General features: G+C 45.2%; 1 protein-coding gene across 1 annotated transcript in view; it reads right to left on the reverse strand.

Annotated features, from left to right (window-relative positions):
• LOC146829181 (sodium/hydrogen exchanger 2-like) overlaps positions 1 to 22,682 on the reverse strand; it is a 615,451-nt gene that overhangs the window by 260,668 nt on the left and 332,101 nt on the right. The window contains exon 6 of the mRNA XM_085607826.1: positions 7,630 to 7,719. Coding sequence (XP_085463952.1) covers positions 7,630 to 7,719 — 90 coding nt within the window. The remainder of the gene's footprint in view (positions 1 to 7,629; positions 7,720 to 22,682) is intronic.

The following is a 22,682-nucleotide window of genomic DNA, read 5'->3' on the forward strand; positions in this document are numbered from 1 at the left end:
CACCAATACCACCAATACCACCAACACCACCAATACCACCATCACCAATACCACCACCACCACCACCAATACCACCACCACTAATACCACCACCAATACCACCACCACCAATACCACCACCACCACCAATACTGTACCCAATACCAACAACAATAACACCACCACCAATACCACCACCACCAATACCACCGCCAATACCAATACATCCACCAATACCACCACTATGAATACCAATACCACCACCACCAATACCACCATCACTAATGCCAATACGACCATCACCAATGCCAATACCACCAACACCAATCACACCACTACCACCAATACCACCATCACCAATACCACCACCACCAATACCACCACCACCAATACCACCACCACTACCACCACCAATACCACCACCACCAATACCACCACCACTACCACCACCATCAATACCACCACCAATACCACCACCACCAGTACTGACCAATACCACCACCAATAGCACCAATACCACCACCACCAATACCACTACCACCAAAACCACCACCATCAACACCACTACCAATGCCACCACCAGCAGTACCAATACCAATACCACCACCATTACCACCACCACCACCAATAACAGAAATACCACTACGACCTTTACCACCACAACCACCAAGACCACCACAACCACCACCAAAACCACCAACAATACCACCACCACCAATCCAATACCACCAAAACAAATACCAATACCACCACTACCACTAATACCACCAGCACCACCAATACCACCACCACCAATACCAATACCACCACCACCAATACCACCACCACCAATACCACCATCACTGCCAATACCACCACCAATCCCACCAACACCACCAGTACCACCACCAATACCACCACTAATACCACCACCAATACCACCACCAATACTTCCACCAATACCATGAATACCACCATCACCAATACCACCACTGCCACCACCACCAATGCCACCACCAATACCACCACCAACAGCAATACCACCCCCAATACCACTACCACCATCAATACCACTACCACCAATACCACCACCACCACCAATCTCACCACCACCAGTACCAGTACCAATACCACCCCCAATACCAATAACACCACCAAAACCACCACCACCAATACCACCACCAATACCAATACCTCTACCGCCAATACCAACAACATTACCGCCACCACCAATACCAGTACCACCAATACAAATACCACCAATACCAATTCCACCACCACCAATACCAATACTGCTACCACTAATACCACCACCAACAATATCAGTACCACTACCAATACCAGTACCACCACCAATACCACCACCACCAATACTAATACTGCCACCATCAATACCACCACCACAAGTACCACCAATTCCACCACCACCAATACCACCACCACCACCAATACCTCCACCATTGCCACCAATATCACCACCACCAATACCACCACTACCAATACCACCACCACTACCACCACAGCTTACAGAGTATGAGGAGACTGAGCCACTTCTGCATCCAGCTCAATCAGGGCTTCAAGCTTCTCACAGCACTGAGACTGTCTTAGTAGAGGTGGCGGAGGCCATCTGGAAGTGCCTCGACGCTGGCAGGAGGGTGGCATTAATCTTGCTGGATCTCTCAGCGGCGTTCGACACATGCTCTTCTTTTGGCCTGACTAGCAGAGATTGGTGTGTCAGGAGCTGTTTGGGGTTGGCTTAGGTCTTTCCCGGGAGGAGCGGGTTGAGCAGATTTGTCTCCTCCCTTTCTCTTCCTCCCCTCAGCTGGTTACTGCTGGAGTCCCGCAGGGTTCCTCCCTTAGCCCTCTCCTCTTTAACATTTATGTTACGCCACTGATATATCTGGCAGAGGAACTTGGGGCTAAGGTGCTGGCCTATGCGGATGATACTCAGTTGCTGTTTACCTGGGACAAAACATCAGAATCCGTCTCAGCGGCGCAACAGTGCCTAGCATCCATTTTTAAATGGTTGGCGGGTGCACAGCTTAAGTGCAATGAAAAGAAGTCTGAGATTCTGCTCTTTGGTAAGTTCCCCGCTGATTTCCGAGAGCAGCAATGGCCTCCCGACTCTCTACTGCCCCTATCCACGGGACAGCCCGCTAAAAATCTGGGAGTGTGGTTCAATGAGATTCTTTCTATTTCGACGCACATTAAGAAACTGGCCAGCTGCTGCTTCGGCTTTCTTATGACACTTAAGGCAGCAAGAGAAACTGTCATGTGCGCTTTGATTCTGTCACGATTGGATTATGCCAATGCCCTCAATGCTGGTGCCTCTGGCTACCTGCTCATAAAGTTACAGGTGGTTCAGAATACGGGGGCCAGATTGTTATTGGGTATTTCGGCGAGGAACAGTGTGGTTCACCAATTGCGCTCTCTTCATAGGCTGCCTGTGGTGGACAGGGTCAATTTTAAATCTCTGGTTCTGGCCCATCGTGCTCTCCACGGTTATGGCCCCCTTTATCTTCAGAGGCGCTTCTCTCTTTATGTTCCTTCACGAGCCCTCCGATCCATGTTCCTTTGTTTTGCTCGGGTCCCGCGCTTCTAGTTCCAGAGGCTAGAGGGCAGCTCTTTTGTGGTGAAGGCTAGTGTGGCCTGGAATGCCCTCCCCCTTGCCTTGCGGTCCATCCATGACACAGCTGTGTTCAAACGGAAACTTAAGACCCAGTTCTTTGCTTGATAGCCTCTTCTTGCACCCCTCTGGCATCGCGTCGGGACACTCACGAGTATCCGAGCACGTTATAAATGGATATAACATAACATAGAACATAACATAACCACCACCACCACCAATACGACAACCACCAATACCACCACCAATACCACCAACACCAATACCACCACCACCACCAATACCATCACCACCAATACCACCACCACCAATACCAACACCAATACCACCACCACCACCACCAAAGTCAAAGAAACTTATTGAGCACACAAATCACCAAAAAGGTCTCATGGCACTTGCGGAGACTCTGTTCTGAGCAGACAATATAATGTAACAGCGATTTAATGGTCAAATAGCCAGGTTTTTAATCCCTTGCGGAAGTGCTTGTGGTTAGAGATGTATAGAAGTTGGGACGGGAGCTTATTCCAGAGGGCGGGTGCCAGAAAAGAGAAAGACTGACCACCATTTCTTGCCGTGCGGATTTGTTGCGGGATAAGGAGCTTTTTAGTGCTAGATCTTAGTAGTCTGCTTGGATGATACCAATTAAATTTCTTCGCTAAATAGCTGGGTCCGGTTCCATGTAGGCTCTTATCTTATGGGCAAGACATAGAATTTTGAAGCGACCTCTGTTTTTTACCAGAAGCCAATGATGAGTCCTCAGGCTTGGAGCCAAAGGGGCTCTAGAAGGGAGATTTAAAATAAGTCTAGCAGCGGTATTCTGCAAGATCTGAAGTTTTGAGTGGAGGTCTTCATTTATAGAGGATAATAAGGCATTACCATAGTCTATACGACTTACAATAAGCCCCTGTACCAACGTTTTTCTGGATTCAATTGGAATCCTTCGGAAGATTTTGCGTAATTTCTGCATAATCCCATAACAGGTGCCTATTACCAGGTTTACATGATTTTTCATTGACAACTTATTGTCAATTGTAATTCTGAGGTTACGCACTCTTTGGTTGGGGAATGGACATGGGCTTAGGGTTTGGGGCTACCAGTCACTGGACCAGTACTCATCAGCTTTCCCAAACAGAATGAGCTCCGTCTTGCTTCCATTTAGCTGTAAGTGGTTGCTACACATCGAGCTGTTAATATGGATCATACAGTCTTTAAAACGGGTCATTGTATCCATGGGGTCAGGGCAGAATGTGATTAACAGCTGAGTGTTGTCGGCATAAGATACAACCTCAAAGCCATAGGACTTTATTACCCTGGCCAAAGGTGTTACATAGAGGTTGAAAAGCATAGGACTCAAGATGGAACCCTGTGGAACTCCTTTGCTTACAGCCCGACTACGTGAGGCCAGGGTACCTATTTGTACTGTTGTTGTTCGGTTCATAAGATAGTTCTTGAACCAGTCGAGGGCCCTTTCCCTGACTCCCACCTCCCGGAGCCGTAGTTCCAAAATGCTATGGGAGATGGTGTCGAACGCGGCTGACAACTCCAGAAGGACCAGTATGGCTGATTGCCTGTTATCCAGGGCCAGTCTGATATTACCAACTACCTCTACTACTGATGTTTCGGTACTATGTGCCACTCTAAACCCTGATTGTGATGGATCTAGGAGTCCATGGCTTTCCAAATGAGTGGTGAGCTGTTTATTAACCAGGGACTCGAGTACCTTTCCAAAAAATGGTAGCAGTGAGATAGGACGGTAGTTTCCGGGCACCATTGGATCAGAGGCGGACTTTTTTAAGATAGGCTTTACTTGAGCTGCTTTCCATCTGCTAGGAACCGCAGCCTGAGCTAGCGACATGTTAAATATATCTGTGAGTTTGACTGTAAGAAGGGAGGCTATGTTTGTGCAGGAGTAGGGTGGGAGGCGATCTGCTCGGGCACCTGATTTGATCTTGGCTAGGGCTATGGAGACAACTTCTGGAGTAACTGCTTTAAATTCCAGTAATAAAGGCAGGGTAGAGTCACTGGTAGTTACTGGATGACATTCTACATTATTAACATTGTGATGAGAAAAAGACCTTTGAATAGATTTGACATTTTCATCAAAGAAAGAGGACAATGTATCTTCCCATTCTTGTGTGGGGGTACAGATGGGCTGATCAGAATGAGGAGTGGTGAACTCCTTCAATATTTTATAAAGCTCTTTATTGGAGTTTGCAGCATTGCTGATCCTGTTTGTTAAATAAAGTTTATTAGCCTGTTAGATGTTATTTAAATAGGTTCAATGGATCTGATTATATTTTGAGCTTTCTTCCTTTGTCTTTGTTTTTCTCCATTGGCGCTCAGTGGCCCTGCTAGACAAATTATCAATTTTTATTGCTGGTGCAAACCAGGGTGAGGCTCTGGCCTTGACCTTGACCCACGATAAAGGTGCCACTTTATTCAGGGTTGATGTAATTTCACCTTCAAAGGCTATTTCTACCTGGTCTATATTCTCCATATGGGAAAAGGACTGGTGGTTAAACTGGGCCGAGAATGTTGCTTGGGTAACCTTACGCCATGTTCTTATCCAAGTGAAATCACTGTTTTAATAGTTATTTGATGTACCTATAAGTATAAAGAATTTTAATTAATTATGATCAGTCCAGAGTAAGAGTAAAGGTTGCTCGATTATGACTTTAGTTACATTGGTAAACAACAAATCAAGAGTGTGGCCAGACTGGTGAGTAGGTCCCACCACTATCTGGACCAGGCCTAATGTCTCCAAATGTGTTACCAATTGGATAGTGTCAGGGTCTGGTAATAGCTCTGCATGGTAGTTAAAATCACCAATAAGGATGAAGTTGTCTGCAGCTAATACGTGTGGAGCAATTAATTCTAGTAGATGGTTTACAAAGTTGGTTTTATGACAGGGGGGGTCTATAAACTTGGACCTCTCTCCATGTTACTATTGATTGAGTTGCAACTTTAAAAATGAGTATTTCATATTTTTTAGAGATACAGGAGTCCATATAATAATTTCGAGATGGTCCTTGGAGGCCACTGCTATCCCCCCACCTCGACTTGCAACTCTGTCTAGCCTGGTTAAGTGGTATTCTGGGGGAAATGCGATGGCTACATAGGGGGAAGCTTGTTCGTTATAAATCAGATATCAGGCTTTTCAGAGTCAAGGAGACTCCATATTTCCAATGCTTAGGTATTGACCGAGCACTGAGAAAAAGTCATTTTAATTGTTTAAGAGTAACAATACCACCACCACCAATACCACCAAAACCACCACCACCACCACTACCACCACCAAGACCACCGCTACCACCACCAATACCACCACCACCAATACCAACAGTACCACCACCATCACCAATACCACCACCATTACGAATGCTACCACCAGCACCAATACCACCAGTACCAATACCACCACTAATGCCACCACCAATAGCACCAATACCACCACCACCAATACTGCCACCAACACCACTAATAATACCACTGCCAATACCACCACCAAAACCACCACCATCAATACCACCACCAATATCACCACCAATACCACCACCACTAATACCACCACCAATAATACCACCACCACCAATACCACCACCACCACCAATACCACCACCACCACCAATACCGCCACCAACAGCAATACCACCACTAATACCACCACCACCAATATCACCACCACCAATACCACCACCACCAATAACACCACCACCACCACTACCACTACCACCACCACCTCCAATAACTCAAAGACCACCAATACCACCACCACCAATACCACCACCAACAGCAATATCACCATCAATACCACTACCACCACCAATACCACTACCACCACCAAGACCACTACCACCAATACCACCACCACCACTAATACTACCAATACACTCACCACCAGTACCAATACTAATACCACCACCAATACCAATACCACCACCAATACATATACCACCACCAATACCAACACCACCAATACCACCACCACCACCACCCCTATACCCCACCACCACCACCACCACTAATACCACCACCAATATTACTACCACCAATTGCCACCACCAATACCACCACAACCAATACCATTACCGCCACCACCAATATCAGTACCACCACCAATACCAATACCACCACCACCAATACACCAATACCAGTACCACTACCAATACCAGTACCACCACCACCAATACCAATACCACCACCAATACCACCACCACCAAAACCAATACCACCACCACCAATACCAATACCACCACCACCACCAATACCGCCACCACCACCAATACCACCACCTCAATGCCTCTCGCTCACTAGTTGTAGCTGAGGCACTGTAGGAGGCCAGAGCTACAGCCGAGACCATCCCTGCCTCCCTCCATGGCTGCCATAAAGCACAGCCTGCCCTGCACCAGGAGATGAAGCCAGGGCCCTACTACAGCTGGAGTGTTTTTTATTAGGCCAAAGATAGCAATGACTACGTAATACCACACTGCACACTCACATCACAAAGAGGGCAGGAAATAGCCTTTCACTCCCACTCTTCCTCCTGAGCTGCGACAGTGTAATCACAGAGCAAAAGGTGTTGGAGCACTTTGTTAGTGTTTATAGCTCCGATCATATGCAACTCTCACTTCAAACTTTGTGTCTGTGTAATTTACAACACTTACACATCTTCTTCACTGCACTATTTATCACTACTCTGAAGATGTCGCAGTCCGGTCTCTTCCTCTGATATTTACAATCTAACAAGCGGTCGAGAAGGCCCTTTATTGCAATGCAATAGGTCTCGCATTTGCGAGAGTTTAAGCTATTGGTATTGTAAATGACAATGCCTTTTATTTATGTTTTAAAACCCAAAACATAAATAAAAGGAATTGTCATTTACAATGCCAATAGCTCAACCTAACGTGAATGCGAGACGTATTGCATTGCAAATGCTTGTGCTACCAGTTATCACGAGCAATAAAAAGAAGAGCACAGAGGTAGGATTCACTCCTACCCCAAAGCAGAGCAGCTACAGACTATCTACAAAATAAAATCTCACTTACCCGAATGTGAATCTGCTCACTCACAGTGGGGGGATTTTTACTTCTCCTCTTAACATCTAGTAATTCAACTAGAGGACGGATTGTCATTCCCTGTAGGACAATGAAAAAAAGAAGTTATGATTTTAAATGTGGAAAGGGTTTTCCTAATAAAACACAATCAAAACGCTTGTGTTGGTTAATCTTACAAACTTTGGTCACACCCACTGTTTTACAAATAAAAATGAGAGAATCCATTTCTTTCTCAGGTTTAGAAATAACCTGTGACAGCTTTGTTGCAAATACCTAAGCAGATATTGTTCTGAATATGGGCTATCGATGAACAACACCAAGGGATATTCTACAATAGGAGAATGCAGTCACAATTGAAAGGAAATCTTTTTAGCGTTGGGGGATGGTGATCATAAACAGGGGAAGAGTGAATTGACAAAAAGTAATATCGGAGCACTGGTGTTCTATAACAGATAATGTTCATTTATATTATGTGGATTGGGTTTCAAGTGACGCACATCCAGTCATTTTTCCCACAGGAGTCACTTCAAAAAATTTTAGAAAGATGGTATACCATTCAAGCATTGCACAGCAGCAATACACAGTGTACGTGTTTTAGGATCACTGCTTGAGCTCCTATTGGTGCAAACAGACATAAAAGAAGGAGCAGAAAAGTAGGAGCTATATTCCTGCAAACTAACAATTTAAAATCAACACTTCAGCAAAATCTTTCCAGGCTGGATAAAGAAATGGCATTCCCCTACTAGCTGTGTCTTGCAAGCAAAGCTAAATGTTTCTTGCTCGGCGTTGGGGGTGTGGAGGGGGGGAGAGATGAGGGAGGGAGACAGAAATAAAAGGGTAGAGAGCAAGGTATTGTGCACTCTGCTATAGTGCTTAAGGCACATTACAAACCCTATTACACTGAAGTCATCCTTCCTATGATTACAAACTCAATTTCCCTTGTTAACAAGAGGAGCTGGTGAATCCACATCTTGCACAGAATGTGTGCTATTACTTCAATCCCAAATGGTATAAAGTCATTAAGCAATTGCCAGTGATAGGGAAGGAATCTACATTGTTGAGAAATAAAGTACAATACTAATGTGTGTTTTTATGTTACATCTATTAACTATGTATGTTAAGAATCATTCAGATGACAGATATAATTACAGTTCACTGAAGATAGTTATCCATATCAGAGCATGTATTTAAGATCAGGTAATTTTGTGAAAAAATGAAAGGGACGTATTCCATCTTTCAGCTCTAGGAAGTCATAAAGTTTTCACTTACCATAGAGTGGGGTTGTGAGAAGGTGGTTCTAACCATCTGCCACACAGATTTTCATTTTTTGATCACCTGATTTTTTACCTTTTACTCTGGGAGAGCCTCATAACCTGGGACTCACCCCCCAGTAAACTCATGGCAAAATGGACTGTGCATGTTTACCCCCGTGTCCACCTTGTGAGAGAAGGCTGCTGCAACACAACCAGGGTAAGGGGCACTAAGCTGGTAACATGTGGACATGTGCGCACACATGTGAAAGCTGCACGTGGGGGACTCATGTCATGCACAGCCCAGGAGCTATGCACAGGTAGCCTAGCACAGAAGGGACTATGCAAAGTTGGGTGGTGACCTGGAATAGGCTTTATAATGAGGAGGTACACATGTAGGGAAGTCAGTGTGCATTACTGTCTTAGATGTAGTAACACTTCATTATACTCCTATGGGAGAGGCTGCTTTAAGCTGCAGCTTAAGTTCCCCGGGGTTCGCAAATTTCGGAGTTGCTCCAATGCACACTGTAACCTGTGTGAAAAGAACAATTCTGTAAAGTTCAAAAGCATATCTGTACAGCTTATGGGTCATCCGGAAATGTCATATGACCTTTGACTCAGCTCAGAAGCAGATCACAGGCCGTGTGTGACCCTGCCAGGTTAGATTATTTACTTTTCTCCCCAGAGGCAGGAACAAAGGCTTCACCCTTCAAAGCAAGCCTTTGACAGTGCTTCGGTCTACTCTCAAGATGGGAGGGACTGGGAGGAGGTGCTCTGCATCAATTATCCAGCTGTCATTCTCTGCCAGGTCCCGGGCCTGCCCCGGACCCCTTAATCAGGAAGGGGGCTCCTTTTTAAGAATTGCTGGGGAAGGCCCTGGCAGTGATGTCAGGGAGTGGGGGAGCTTAGACCCTCAGAGCCCATGTGGCAAACTACTCTTGGGTGATACCATCTTGAAGTATCCCAAAAGTCTGTGCAGGAAGGTTGAGACAGGGGGGCATTCCTACAGGCACCTCTTGCCTTCCTTAAAAGGCCTTGTGGAGGGGGGAGTGCTCTCTCTTGGATGTGCTTTTCCAGAAGAACACTGGGACTGGAGGCTGACGCCATGGACAGGTGGAAGGAGGAACTCTCTGACTGCCCCCAGGACTCAGGACCATGTCTCTGATTCACCCCAGGACTAGTGTGGGAAAGACTGGGAGTCTGCTCAGGGAGGAAAGAGGCCCAAAAGAAAAGCAAAGTGAAATGTTGGTGCAGGGAGCCCGTAAAACCAGCTCATTGCAAGGTTTGTCACCCTCTGAAGCAAGAAGGCCTGAAGAACTTGCAATAGGCGGCTATGGCTCACCGCCAGGAGCTAAACAATCCAAGGATCGCCTAGATGACCCCAACAGAGCCTGAGATTAGGCTGTTTAAAGTTTTGGGTGAACTTTGACCTTTACCACGAACAGAGCAAGTGGAGCTCTGCTGGCAGGTAATCGTTGCCCTCTGAGGGGGGGCAAGGCCCTGGAGGCTGCCCCCATGTACAAATGTGAAGAGGGAGCACCGTCACACCCCCTTGTAATAAAAGAAAGAGGTCCAGGACCCCATCCCTGCGCCGTCGCACCCCGCGAATGTGTACGGGGTCCCATGACCCCAGCCCAGGGCTCGACAAAAAAGAGGAAGCTGGGCACGCCATTGCACCCCAGCGAAGATGTACAGGGGTTCAGGACCCCATCCCTGGGCCCCAGAGAAGAAGATGAATCAGGGGGAGAACCACCGTGCTCCCCCCTGTGGCCTGATCACCAGCCGCAAGGCCTGCGTGTGCCTGCAGGGACAGGCAGACCAGAAATGAAGGGCTGGTTCCTGCTGCAGCACGCAAGTGTGCAGGCCATGTGAGAGAGCTGGTGAGAACAGCTGGGGGTGGGCTCCCCAAGCTTCTCTCTAACATTGAGAAAAGCATGGAGTTTCCAGGTAGGACCAGGCACCGCGACAAAGAGGAAAGTGCAGAAGAAGAGAAATGGCTCTCCATACGCAGCGGGAGACCGCTTCTACAAAATTCACCAAAAGCTCCAGAGGAACGCCCCATAATGCCCTGTGGGGCTTGGCTGTTGGTTTCTGTTAACTCGCGTGTGGAGGCCTCAGGAGAAAAAGATCTTCACCAAAGTGACACAAACGTGAGGGGGAAGCTGCTGGATCAGCACAGCCTCCCCCCAAATGAAGTGCCAGAGTTCCCACCCTCAGTTGGGCGGAACTCTCAAATGATATCCCCACCCCCCTTGGATTTCAATGTGTTTTAAGTATTCCCTTGGCAGGAGCATGGGCTCTACAGCTGGGAGTACGATGCCTTCCTTGGCAACGACTATGGCTCCAAGCTTTGTGGCTTGTACGTGTTCTATGAAAAATTGATAATGTTTAGACATGTGAGTTGTGGCATTAGACTCCCTCCTCCTCCTTTGGGAGGAGTAAGAATGATTATGCAATGTTATCCAAAAAAGTTATTCCATCAACTTATGTATATTTGTAAATTGTTACATAGTATTGAGTAGTGTGTGTATAATAAATGTACTTTTCCTTTTTCTAAAAAAGCACAGATCGGGCAATCACTTATTGAATGTTATTTTTGTGTATCTGTGAATGGTGATTACTAGCCCTCACCACCTCCCTTGAGTAGGCCTTGGACCCTATGAGGGTCAAGTGCTACAATGGGGTGTTTGGTTGCTAGTGAAGAACAAATGTAGACCCATTACTTGTGAAGGCCATACAAATAATGCCTCCTATGCAAACAGTGGTCATGCAGATATTGTCACAAGTTATATCATATGCCACAGTAAAAATAACAAATGTGAAGTAACTGACAAAATACTAAAATAATTATTTCTTGGTATAGATATCAATGCCTCTGCAGAGCAGGTTAAGCCCAGCAGGAAGAGCGGGAAGAAGAAATATTTCCAATGCCTGTTTCTTGTCCCATTCTCTTTGCCATGATTCTACCGCTGACCATCATAAATAACTGTTGCATGGTCACTAGTGGATTCCAGAAGTGTTAAACCTAGCATTACTTCTGTTGCATCTGGATTGCCAGGGTAAATAAACCTTGGTATGGCCCCATTAATACCTTGAAAGTTTTTCATTAGCATTTAGATACTAACCAATTCAAATGTTTTGATGATGATTTATAGTAAGCACAAATATGATCTTCCTTGTCAGAGAAATATAATGTGGTATACCACATTACGAGACTACTGTCTTTAACTCTTTTTTGTTTGAGATTAGTCCACATTCAGGTAACATCAAGGAAAGTATCCCAATTGGTGAGCTACTGATATTTGAAAGGAATGTTGGCTCAAAGAACTATAATTATTCCTAAAAATTAGATTAAAATTGATGAGTTATACACTGAAAATGATTAGTGCAGTTGAAAATAAAGACACCAAAATATGAAACATTCATAAAGATTGAAATATTAGGTATTGTAAAGAACAAGGATGTTCAAAGTTGGAAACTCAATTAGATTAACACCGGCGCCAGTGTCATTGTTCTGACACCATCAAACTCTCACTCTTATTTGGTTTCAAAATGATGGAATACTTTAACCTTCACAGTTCATCAGGCTTAGTTAGAAGATCTTTTTAGGTCGAAACTCAAAACCTGGTTCTTTAGCTCAGGACTCATGGGGGTTTACTAGTTGCATTTAGGCTTGCTGATTCCTGTACCTAGTGCTGGGACACCTCACATGAGGTAGCTACGTGCTTTAGAAATTGCATCACTATTATTATTTGACAGTAAAGGCATTCCTACTCATGAAAATGTCTCTAGTACATTCCTATAGAAGCACAAATTATCTGAAGGTCTGCATGAAGTCAGGCCAGTGCGAAAGGCAAAATGACATGGTCACATTCTTCTGGTGGTTGATAGAGAAAGTCTTAGCTGCTGCAGCTACATTAGGATAATTATCAACAGAGTTACAGGAAATGGTACAGAAAACACTAGTCTTCAGGTGACATCGGTGAGGAGATGTTGAAAAGCTAAAACAATAAAAAGTGAAACACGAAAGACTGTAATAGTCTATCAGTGATTACCTCATGGAAGTTAAAATATATAACAAAGGAAAGAGAGTCATAATGATCTTCTGTGTTAAAGGTGGCATAGAAATATGCCCTTTGAAGCTAGAACAGGAACACATACCAACAAAGCAAATTGTCTATGGGTAACTTGAGATACCAGGACTGATGAACATTTGTGTTCAGGAACAGGACCTCAAGATGTTACACTACTGTCCAAATACTTTTGATCAATCTGCAATTCCATCCCTTTGGTGATGGGATTTGTGAGGTAATCACTATGAGTGACAACATTCTAAAACTCCTCAACCTGCTTAACACCATGATGGGGCTATACGGGAGAGAGCATGACAGTCCATAAGAGCGGGAGATAGCGTTTACAACACTGGCAATACCACGCAGGTACATACCACGCGTGCCTTTACAGCGCATGACGTTTCAACCACTTGCACTAGGTGGCGTGCAACACCAGGGAATGTGTTGGATTTCAAATCCAACACCTTCTATGCTGTTGCCCTAACTGGGGTAGGAATAGTAATTTATACTATTCCTAAATTCAGCGTGCCACCTAGTGCAAGTCATTAAAACGACTTGCGATGTAATGCCACGTGTGGTAACAACGCGGATGTTGTAACGACCGCGTTGTTACTTACCGCGTGGTAAAAGCACGCGTTGTAACGTGCTACATTCATAATAGCAGGACCCACTCTAGGGCGGTGCGATCGGTACCACCACACCGGGCGCTGACTTGGGGTGGGTGCATCATTTTTACAAGTAATATTATCATTTTAAATGCACCACCCTGCATGCGCATTCCTGGCCTCCAGTAATTTTTGTAGGCATCAATTAAAACGTCAAGATAACTCTGGTGATTTATCGTGTTCCTGGAAAGGAGGTTTGTCTAGAGGAAGTTTTGACTCATCCAAAGGTAGTGCAGAGGGTTAAAATGTCTGCTGCTAAGAGCGTGTACCATGCAGATAACAAAGAGAATGTAATGTAAATAGGTCAGTGGGTTACTGCTTCTGTAAGAGAGCTCCTTTGTTACTTGTCATTTGTAGGTCAAAATCGTAATATAGAGCATTGAGATATTAACTGTCATCAAAGAGCTGCGTGTAAACTGCAAGGTATATGTTAGAGCTATATGTTTTATTCCCAGTCTTTCTTTATCCTAACCTTGCCAAAAGGGTTCATTTGGGTGGAAAACAATTCCTGTTATTAACCCCTTCGATGCTGCGCAGATTCCGCCGCTGTGCTGACGGAATCTTGCGCGGGTGTGGTCATGACGGAATGGTTCCGTCATGAGCACAGCTCAACCGTGGGTCATGACGGAACCATTCCGTCATGAGCACCGAAGGGGTTAAAGAGATACCCTAACCAGCGGCGTCACTAGGGTTGGTGTCACCCAGTGCGGTATCTCATGGTGTCACCCGTGCGGTCCGCACCCCCTAGTGACGCTACTGGTTAGTCTGTCCATACTATGTGATGGGTATATGGAACAATCAAATGGTCAGACAGGCACATTCTTTACGAAGGCACACAAGGAGACGAGCCATGAAAGAATTGAGTCTGTTTTAAAAAAATAATAATTTAGAAAGCTTTGCAATCTCATTCAGCCCAGAAATGCTATTGACCAACACGTGGTACACAACTCATGCAAATTTCATTCTGTCACATAAAGGGCCAGCTGCTGGCCATGCTTCCAGACCCTCCCCTTATCGCCCTTCCATAACAGATAAGAGTGATATAATGGCCGACCTTGGCACTATCGAATGAGCAGGGCAATCGACAGGTCTAGCTCCTTAACCTCTGACCCCTATCATCGCGCGCGGCTCCACAGCTCTATTGCCATGTTCTAATGAGACATTCCAGATGCAAATTGTAGCTTTGATGTATCTTAGTGCAGATCTGTGGATCCAGGCGAGGGAAAGGGATCTGGAATTGGAAGGGTGAGGTTTTGGAAGTGGTAAATAGCCCAGTAATACAGGGTCCGGTCTGTTATTCCTCCTACTTGTAGTGGAGAGTAAATGTGCCCAGCATTACCCTCTCATTTTATCGACCAACTCCTAATTCGGTCCAATGTGGTTAGACTCAACCCGGCTCTTCAGCTGCGAAGTTGGCATCTCTGACCATTACGCCACATCCTCCCCCACCCCCTTTCATGGTTAGTAATTGGTTCTGTTTTAGGCAGCGCTAACAGGAGAAATGCGCTGGAGCAAGCTGCCTCCTGACGCGAACCCCAGCACTTTTTTTAATGCAAATTACCCACTAATAGTAAATCCTCCTTTCCTCGAATATTTGAGGTATGCCTATGCCTCTTCTCCGAGGTAGGGCGAGGCTTTGACGTACAGGCACTGTCTGAGGGAGGGGGGAGGGAGGAGCACGGGCGGAAGGGGAGCTCGAATGGTTCGACCATTGCTTGCTGTGTTTACTTGCTGTGGGTGGGGAAGCTGATGGATTTCGCTGGCAGTAATCTTCACTTACCCGTGAGACAGGAGTGAGTAATTATGGCCTTGAGCAGGCAGTCTGGCGCTGTGTGCGATTTCAGGAAGGTGTTCTAAGTGCGCGCATTGTTGTGCTCTGGGCGCGTTGAGGCCGGCGCAGCCGCGCAGGGGATTGTTGCGGTGGCTCCTTCTTACGTGGGTGGGGCATGTCTTCATCCTTTGAAACCCCCCACCATGCTTCTAGAGTTTGGATTGGTGAATCACTCCCCCCCCCCCGTCCCCCTTCCAGGCCTAAAGGAAGTCAGTGGCTGAGCTCCATTTAGAAAGCACGCCCCCGGTACCCCGATGGTGTCACAGTGCCGGGTGTCACCCCTTGTGATGGTGTCACCCGGTGCAGTCCGCACCCCCCACACTTCCCTTAGTGATGCCACTGACCCAAAAAATGGTTTTACATTTTAATTTCTGAACTTGTGCTTTTCCAGAATAAGGACTCAAACTATATTGCCTAAAAGTATCGATGACATGTTACTCCTACACTACACCTTGCAGTCCTGTCTGATGTAACATTTCATATACACTGATTTACACACCTATTATTGTCACTGTTAAATGTGTGTGATGTAAAGTGCTCTGACAACTTACAGTGGTATGAGTAGTGCTATAAAACTAAATTAATCCAAGAGACAGTGGTTTTGGAGACTTGAGAGGCACTGTTAAAGGGCGGTGATGAGGGAATCCGTGGCAGAGGTGGTCACTGGGGGAGGCATCAACAGACATTGTCGCACAGGGTGCCACCAGCGCTAATGCCGGCCCTGCATCAGAGGATGAAGAGCCTAGCTCCTTTTGTCCTGTGTGCAAAGCTACTAATGGGCTATTGTGTCTTGGATGTACTGACATCTTGGTGAAGTTTACCTTCTAGAGTTTTAAAAGGTTATATAGAATGAATGCCATCTTTCAGCAATGTTAAGGATACTATGCCGAGAGAAATTCATCACTTTCTAGTCCAGAAGACGGTTTTCATTTCATATAACGACTTCCTTAAAGGATGCACCATAAGCACAGATGGCAGATTCTATGGATATATTTCTCCATTGAAATGGGCCAGTGTCATATTTACAGGTGCAGACAACCAATGAGGAGGCAACTAACAGTGGCTTGGCAGAGATGAGTGTGGCCTACTGGAATCGAATGCTGTTTAAATTAATGAGATCCTTCAGTTTAATTGTCTTGTATTTCATAACAGATACATTGGATTTGTTGATGTTAAATGCAGCAATGTCAAGAAACACAAGCGCTTTCATCTTCATTAACAGTCTGATATGGTCAGGAGGACTGGCTTAGATTAAGACGATCCAGACAGAGTTGAACAGTGTACTCACTCAGCCTTTCATGGGTGATGGTTTGGGATGCCTGTAGAACAAGCAAATCAGGCAGGATTGTGCCTTGGACATTTGTTTAATAGAAATATGCTTACCCAATATACTGAAGGAGATAGTAATGCCAATGGTAATTTTATGTTGGAATAGAAATTACATCATCTGAGGAAGATTTGGGTGCTAAGAACATCATCAGGATTTTGGTAGGGGAAATTATATTTTAGTTGAGCACAGTGGTTGGGTTCGATATCTACGACCCGTGCGAGCCTGAAAACATTTAAGTTTGCTGCAAAGGAAAGGGTCATTGGGCCTTCCTACCGAAGGGTCATTATGTGGGAAAAGCAGACATTTAGATTTAGAAAGTAGAAGGGCTGTTAGAAATGCAGTCTGTCCTTCTGACATAGGCAACCCCTGGGACTCCCCACCTAATTATCCTATGAAGATCAGAAACTGTTAGCGAAAGCACAGATTGTGGACGTAGCAAATCGTGGAAAAGAGTTACATCAAAATTACACCATTGTTCCAGGTTAACTCCTCAGCTAGCCATGCTGGAGGAATTTCACACAAAAAATGTAAAAGATTTTTTGAAGATCTCCTGTAAAAATATTTCACCCCCAGATACACTTTTTTTTTTTTTTTGCAAAGTAGTCCCAAGGACAGCATTTTAAGTTAGTGAACATGCATATCATTTATGGAAGCTCTGAGGCCAACATAATGGACCCATGCAATAATGGTATAAAAGTAATGATCTATATCTGTTGGAACATATGATTTTTCTAGGCCTATATTGTACTACCTCAGACATATATGCTTAGACTCATTTTGCAATACTCCTAGTCTACTACTGAGCTTCAGGAGTGAGCTAGAAAAATTACATGAGTAAATTAAACAAAATAAAGCATTAAATGCGTGATTCATGCCCAGTGAACAGTAGTGGTGGTGGGTGATTCTTAGTGAGTACGAGTAGGGGAAACGTATTCTTGTGGCACTCCCGGCTAACTCTTGAATTAATTCCAGACATAAGCTAGGCGTGCTCCTAAATTCCAAGTGAAAAACAGGACTTGTGGTTTAGGAGCAAGTAGGGAGAACTGCAAGTGTTAAGTATAGTGTGTGGCCTGTTGGCTTTCCAGCTCAGTGGAGGTGATGGTCAATACTCTCCTGGCAGAGGATTTCCCACTGTATTCAGAGATCCCAGTGATGTGTGATGCACTCATAAGGCAAATATTTTTATTTTCAAGAAACAAACTCCCAAATAAGGAGTGTAATTCTTGAAAACAAAATAGCAATGACCCTGATGCTCAGGGAGCTTTCTCCTTGAGAGTGATTGCCATTGTGCATTTTCTCGACTTGGAAATGCCATGCCTGGTCTGTCCCAGGTAAGGACAACCAGTGACAGTCCCTCTGCCCTAACTAGCACACAGCAGCTATCACCTAGAACTGATGGCCCTGTTGTGGATTGGCTGTCAGGTCAAGAGTTCACGCCAGCGGAAGCACTGGCAGTGTAAACACCATATGTTTGGTGTGGCAGGCCACCTGCAAATTTACAACATAGCTTCTGCTCCCATAAACTCCTAATGCCCTTGTCCCCCAAGTCATAGCAAATTATTTGGGACTGGCAGCATGTCTTTGGAAAATCAGATTAAACTCCTTTATTTTAATGGATGTTTAAGAAAAGCAGACAATGTAGGAATGTGGCCAATATTGGATTGTAGTCACATTGGACATGCCAAATACAATAAATGTTTAATCACAGCACACTCACATGCCATGCGTCATGGTTTATTTTGAGCAGTTTAATAGATGTAAGGCACTAGAGACTTACATTGAGATCCACAATTGTTTTGAGACATGCCAAACAAAATTAATGTTTCATCACAGCACACTCACATGCCATGCATCATGATATCATTTTTACAGTGGGCAGTTTAATAGATGCAAGGCACTACGGCCACAAATATTTTCATATTCTGCACATACACATGAGCACAACATCCACGACTCCTCCCAATCCGGCTTCAGAAAAAAACACAGTAAGGAAACCGCCCTCCTCGCCGCAACAGACAACATCCGTACCTTATTGGACAAAGGAGAAACAGCAGCCCTCATCCTCCTCGACCTCTCAGCGGCGTTCGACACAGTCTCTCACCGCACCCTAATATGCAGACTCCACGACGCAGGGATCCAAGCCAAAGCCCTCGACTGGATCCGCTCCTTCCTCTCCGGCAGAATGCAGTGGGTCAGACTCCCCCCTTTCCTCTCGGACCCTACACCTACCACCTGTGGAGACCCCCAGGGGTCCTGCCTCAGCGCTATGCTCTTCAACGTCTACATGGCTCCACTCACCCCCATCATCAGAACCTACGAACTCAACATTATGTCATGCGCAGACGACACCCAACTGATCCTCTCCCTATCCAACAAACCCAACATCGCCAGACACAACTTTCGAGAAGGCATGGAAGCCGTTGCCAAATGGTTGATTGTGCAGTGGTGCAGGGGAGAAGGACAGGAATGCGCCATCTTGTAGATACAGCGCATTCCTGCCCTTTTATTTTGACACACGGCAGCGCAGCAGGAAAGCATGCTGTACTGCCGTGCATCAAAATATTGTAAATACGTCCCTAAATTCTGAAACTTGTTAGTGGCAAGTTATGATTATGAGGACCCTGAGGACCACAAGCGGAGGCTCAACATTTTTTTTAAATGATTGTAGATAGTTAGGAAACATATTCAAAAAGCTAAAAGGAAAGCATTTCATAAAGGACCTGATTTACAATTATTTTTCTGTGAGTAGATGTGATTTACTCTTGTACTCCTGGCTAATATTGAAATTCATGAGTAAGCCAGGAGTCCTAAAAGTGAAACTACAAAAACTTTGAGAATAGGTGCAATGGACATGTACGTGTTAGGGCTCGATTCACAAAGATTTTGATATGACTTACTTTTGTAGTAGTCCTGAAATCCAGGAGTAACTGGGCCTTATATTGTGTCAGAACCCGTTTCAGAGGGATACTGGGCCAACTACCCCTTTAGCACTTGACTCTCAGTGGTAGCGTGGATGGGACATTACAAAGTTTATTGTTGGGGAGGGAGTTGCAAGGTTTACAAGGGCACAAGACTCCAAACACGCTAAAGAACCCCAATAAATGAATGTCCTGCCAGATATTTCCCTTTATGCATTTATATATGAACACAAAGTGAAATGCAGCACAGCACAAATAATATACAGTCTTATTAAGGTCGGCCCTCTAGCATTGTCCAGGTAACATCCTGATTCTGATTTCCCTGTCTACATTTGCATGAGGCAACATTCAGGCTAGCCCCCACTAGGGAATACATGTCTTAGAAGTTGCACAATAGCTTTTAAAAGGCAGAGTATCTCACTGCAATAGTACTCAGTCGGAGCAAGTTATCCCAAAGGACCGGCAGCCCGTAATTCAGTCTTAACTGCTCTCACTGCAGTTGTCGTATGTAAGGCTCCTGTGCGTGTCAGAGCAGAGGTCTGGATACGGTGCGTGAGGTGGCAGGCATCCACGACACTCCTTCGGTCATGCTCTAAGGCTTCCTGGGTTCAGAGGCAGGTCTCAGGTGCTTCTGGGTTAAGCCTGTTGAGTCAATGCTCTGCTTTCACGGGTGACAACCCACTACATTTTACTGTTGCATGCTGCTCCTAGGCAAAGGACGGCTTTCTTCACCATACCCACATCTGGCATACCGGGGTTGCAAAGAGTGGCATACGGTGTGACGGCCCCTCTGAGTCACAACACTGCACAGGGTGACATCCCAATTCAGTCACAGTGAGGCACCAAGGAGAAGGCCCATACTCTTCCCTGTGGCCACACCTGGCATACATGGCTCACAAACAGTGGCACACAAGGCGCAGGACAATAGGCCTCTTCAGTCACAGTGCTGCACCAGGGAAACACCCCTTATTCATTACCATGGCCCCCATCTGGCATATGGGGGTCATGAACAATGGCACACGGGCAGACAGCCCAATCAGTATGGTGGTCCCTACATGGATTGGGATCTCACGCTCCAGGTCTTAGTAGGCAGGCGGATGCTGGTGCTCCAGGCTCCAAGGCATGTGGTCTTGATACTCCAGGGTGATTTTCCCTCACCCACAGGGAGAATAGCAAGACCTTGGTCCTCAGTCCTGGTCACTACAGGAAGAAGTCATACTGAGCTTCTCCATGTTGATTTGATGTACTGCTACAGTTTCACAATTGTGGGAGTCTCACGCTCATGGATGTCGTTAGGGTTCACCGGAGGTCGCAGCTGAGACCCCCTGGGCTCTCCCTTAAGACCCCTTGCATTGTTCTTGCAACCCCTGGCATCTGTAGTTACCACGATGCATCAGGAAAAGAGGAATCTATTTTCCAGGGTGCACATCATCTTCTAAAAGAAGAGCAGACTGTGTCTTAGATCACTGAGATTGTAAACAGTTGCAAAGCAACTGTTACAATTTGTCGAGTGACAGAGCAACCCACCTTCCAAGCTTCACTGCAGGGTAGACATTTGGGACGACACTGGACACAATGGGGCTTATTTACAGGCCCCTTCTGCCAATGATCCATCGCTTTTAATAGGAGAAAAAGTCACGTTCCGGTGCCACAAGAGGATTGTAAATTAGCCCCAATGTGTCAAATTAACTGAAATCATATAGAAACAAAACAGCTTCATGGAACAGGCAAAGCAGAAATGGGGAGTCTTTGTAGGTAAACATTTAAAAATGTTGATAAAATCCTTTCTGGTCTTTGCTTTTATTTAACACATAATTGTACTATGAGTGTGTGTTTGAGAGAGAGAGAGAGAGAGAGAGAAAGTGTGTGTGTGTGTGTGTGTGTATGTTTGTGTGTGAGAGAGAGAGGGAGAGAGAGAGAGAGAGAGAGAGAGAGAGAGAGAGAGAGAGAGAGAGACTGTGAGCAAATATGTGAAGGAAAATCACAATTCAATAGCATATTGTATGTAATACTTGGCAAACATATGGCACTGGCCTTCTGTATGTAATTCTAGGCATGAGGAGGTACACCTATTTTATACAGGGTCTAGACATTCACATAGAGGTGGCAACCACTGCATATTTTGAAAAAATGGGCTCACTTTATGGGTGGCGTAAGGCTACATTAGCTTGGCACACCATTGGCTTTTAAGCCAATCTTTGTGAAATGTAACCCCATTTGTTTTTCAAAATATTCTCAGGGATGAATCCTCAGAGCCCTCCTAGCAGGAGTCTATGAGTATAATTGAAGCCTGCACTGCTACAGCCAAAGCTGTTCCTGATCTTTGTGCCTTTTAGCCATGGTTGTTCATTTTCTTGTGGTTCTGTGACTGGTATTTAGGGCAGTAATTGGATGCTGGGGGCTGTAATTGGGCAGCATTGGATGGTCATATGACAAATGATGGCTGCTCTTGGGTATGTGATGGCTTCATCCATGATATGATTGCAGCCATGTTAAAATATGTATAATAACTAAAACAGATGTGTGCTTCCTCTATCACCTTTTTGTTATTTTATCAACCCTAGTTTTTATTTTGCTCTTATTTTTTTTTACTTTGGTGATGTCACTACCTATAATATCAACAGGATCAAAAATCACACGACTTCCTGTAATGTTACCAGTGGTGATGATTTGTGATGTCACTTCCTACGATGTTGTCACAGATCATAGGGCACATGATGTCACTTCAGCTACCCCTGGCATTTTGGCAAATCCACATCCATGCACCATGCTCAAGCTCACCTTTTTATAATCTGTTTCCAGAAACATATGTGTTTTAGGGTCTTAGCCTTTGAACTTTGTGTTGTGGTGGTTTCCCACTATGACGTGCCCATTTGTCCTGTTCTTTGTCCAGGAAGCACTCTGTCACAGCTAGAGCGACTCTAAACTTGATAGCCCCACAACCCAGGCCTTGGAAATGACTAGAGACACATACCTG

This window comes from Triturus cristatus, chromosome 5_2 (genome assembly GCF_964204655.1).
Source record: "Triturus cristatus chromosome 5_2, aTriCri1.1, whole genome shotgun sequence".
In the NCBI taxonomy this organism is placed as follows: Eukaryota; Metazoa; Chordata; class Amphibia; order Caudata; family Salamandridae; genus Triturus; species Triturus cristatus.